General features: G+C 38.9%; 1 protein-coding gene across 1 annotated transcript; it reads right to left on the bottom strand.

Moving 5' to 3' along the window:
- Window positions 1-406: 406 nt before the first annotated feature.
- On the bottom strand, window positions 407-1,690 carry LOC120185049 (GATA transcription factor 5-like). Its single transcript, XM_039189380.1, has 2 exons — window positions 1,178-1,690; window positions 407-1,084 (listed from the first exon to the last, which is right to left on the bottom strand). The coding sequence occupies exons 1-2, from the start codon at window positions 1,262-1,264 to the stop codon at window positions 422-424; spliced, it is 750 nt and encodes a 249-aa protein (XP_039045311.1). The 5' UTR covers window positions 1,265-1,690; the 3' UTR covers window positions 407-421.
- Window positions 1,691-2,292: the final 602 nt, after the last annotated feature.

The following is a 2,292-nucleotide window of genomic DNA, read 5'->3' as shown; positions in this document are numbered from 1 at the left end:
AAAAATTATCTAAAATATTATTATTTTACCTAAAACATTATTTTTTTTAACATTTCCGATCACTTTTAACACCTAATAATATTTTCGGTCATTTTTTAATACCTAATAGTGTTTTCGATCATTTTTTTAACGCTAATAATATTTCCGGTTATTTTTTAACGCCTAAATAATGCTTTCAATCATTTTTAACCGATTTTATTATTTAAACAAATAACAAAACCGATAACGTATTTTTTAACTGTATATTAAAACAGCCCCACGTATGCATTTTCTTACCCAAATATTACAATCATCAAGAACATATTTAATGATGAGGGGAATTACTGCATTACTACTGGCGAAGAATTTGTTAAAATAATTTTTTATCCTATCTAAGATTTACATTGTGAGGTAAAAGAAAGATGGTTTTCATGATAAGAAATTACTTGTCACTAGAAATTGACATTCTCATCTCCAAGACTTTCTTGTGAGAATTGGAGTGCAAATAGCTAACAAAAGTAGGGCTTTTGGCTGGCCTATACTCTGGCAGCAACCTCCCTGATTTGTACCTCACCCCACATGCATTACATAGTGTCTTTGGCCCCATTGGTCCTGCCCTCCACTGTGGTGTCCTTTGTGCCAAGCAATGGCTACACCTCCTCCCCTGCTGCCCCTCCGCCGCCGCAGACGGCTTCTCTTCCTCCGTGATGCCCTCTTTCATGGTACTACTGTTGTTGTTCTCGTCTTCCTTCTTGGGCTCAATGAGTTCACTGTCGGCTAACCAGCATGGTTGTTGGAGCAAAAGAGGGTCGGAGTTGGCCAATTGGAGGTTACAGGACCAGTTGAAAAATGGGTTGTTTTTGGTTTTGGATAATACCGTTGATGCTGAACTCGAAACCCTCTTTCTCTTGCTCCTCGCCTTGCATGGAACCGCGAAATTCTGCGACGATTGCGGGGTCATCTGGTGGGGTTTCTTCGCGGATTTCGCCGCCGTAGGTGGCGGTGCGGTTGGAGGTTTCGTTTCGACAACCGGGATACAGTTCCCGGTGCTTGAAAAACAATCTTCGACGAAGATAGATAACCATTCCAAGCTCACATCAACTTCCTGCAATGTACAAAAGACACAAACTTTAGAAAGAAAGAAAAAACAGACCTTTGAGGTGCATGCAAAGAGGACACAAGGAACTGAGCCACTGACCGTGTTTTGAGTTGGGAAAAGGTCATCAATAGAGGCTGTAGGAGCTTGATACTCACTGGAGACCGACACATTCCTGAGAAAATCCATGGCCAAACAGAAAAACAAAAGAGAAAATTCCTTTGCTCTTAAAGGTAGGAACTTGAAATGGAACACCAAACAGAAGAAGAAGAAGAGATAAATGTTGGTTTAAAGAAGTATGGGGTATTTTGCTCAGCTGTATTCAATATGCTTGCCCCCCTCTCTTTATGCCTAGTTTTCTGTCGGCAGATAAAGCTAAAGAAAACAATCAAATTTCAAAACTTATTCAATCACCATGAAATTATATAAAAAAGGAAAAAACAATTTGCCCATATCTCCTCTTTTTACTGCTTAAATATGTCTTATGATTTCATTTCCTTGGGGTTATTAAATTAACTAATATGGGGACAAATTTTGAATTTTGTTGCACTTTAAGGTTTGAATTTGTGTTTATGAGGCAATGGAGGGAGCAAAGGAGAGGGGTTTGAGTGCAACTGTGGGGGTCAGAAATCCAAGGCCTGCTTGGACTCTGAAGCCTGCTCTGGTTTTTAAAAAATGACCCCAAAAGTCCAAAATTTTGGGGGGAAAGTGCTATACATAATAATATATATATATATATATATAAACAGTGGTGAAGCTTGCTACAGTTATATAACCTGCTAAAGCTGCTAGATTCTTTAAAATGGAAGGTTAAACTTCCTTTTAAACCAGGCTTTTATCAGGCGATGTTGATCTTGCAGAAGGCCTGAGGGTACCAATAGTGTTTTATTCATTTGTTGAAGTACTTGTATCCTACATAATCCGAAAGATACGGGCATGAAACCGAAACCTGTATTCGAATAACATAAATCTAGGTGTTCCCTTCTAATGGATGTGCTATAACAATAAGGGCTGTCACTGTAAATCAGATCTCATGGTACATCATACATCCATGGTACCCCACATCAATACATCAGCCATTATCAATTGCTTGATGAATGTCCCCACCAAATTGGTGGATCATTTACTCGTTCAATAAACAAACAGTAATTCAGTTGTGGCCAGTGGCCACCATTTGAACCACCAAGCCATGTGAAACAACCAAGGAAACTTTGAAC

Source organism: Hibiscus syriacus, unplaced genomic scaffold (genome assembly GCF_006381635.1).
Source record: "Hibiscus syriacus cultivar Baekdansim isolate YM2019G1 unplaced genomic scaffold, ASM638163v2 tig00003973_pilon, whole genome shotgun sequence".
Lineage (NCBI taxonomy): Eukaryota > Viridiplantae > Streptophyta > Magnoliopsida > Malvales > Malvaceae > Hibiscus > Hibiscus syriacus.
Note: the sequence above shows the minus strand (reverse complement) of the source record. Positions and strands in the feature narration are given on the sequence as shown.

What these genes read in the sequence shown, in the direction of transcription:
- LOC120185049 (XM_039189380.1), bottom strand. Translation starts at nt 1,264, where the DNA reads ATGGATTTTCTCAGGAATGTGTCGGTCTCCAGTGAGTATCAAGCTCCT. An exon ending in TTTTCCCAACTCAAAACACG is followed by an intron (nt 1,085 to 1,177) that starts GTCAGTGGCTCA and finishes TGTACATTGCAG; the next exon opens with GAAGTTGATGTGAGCTTGGA.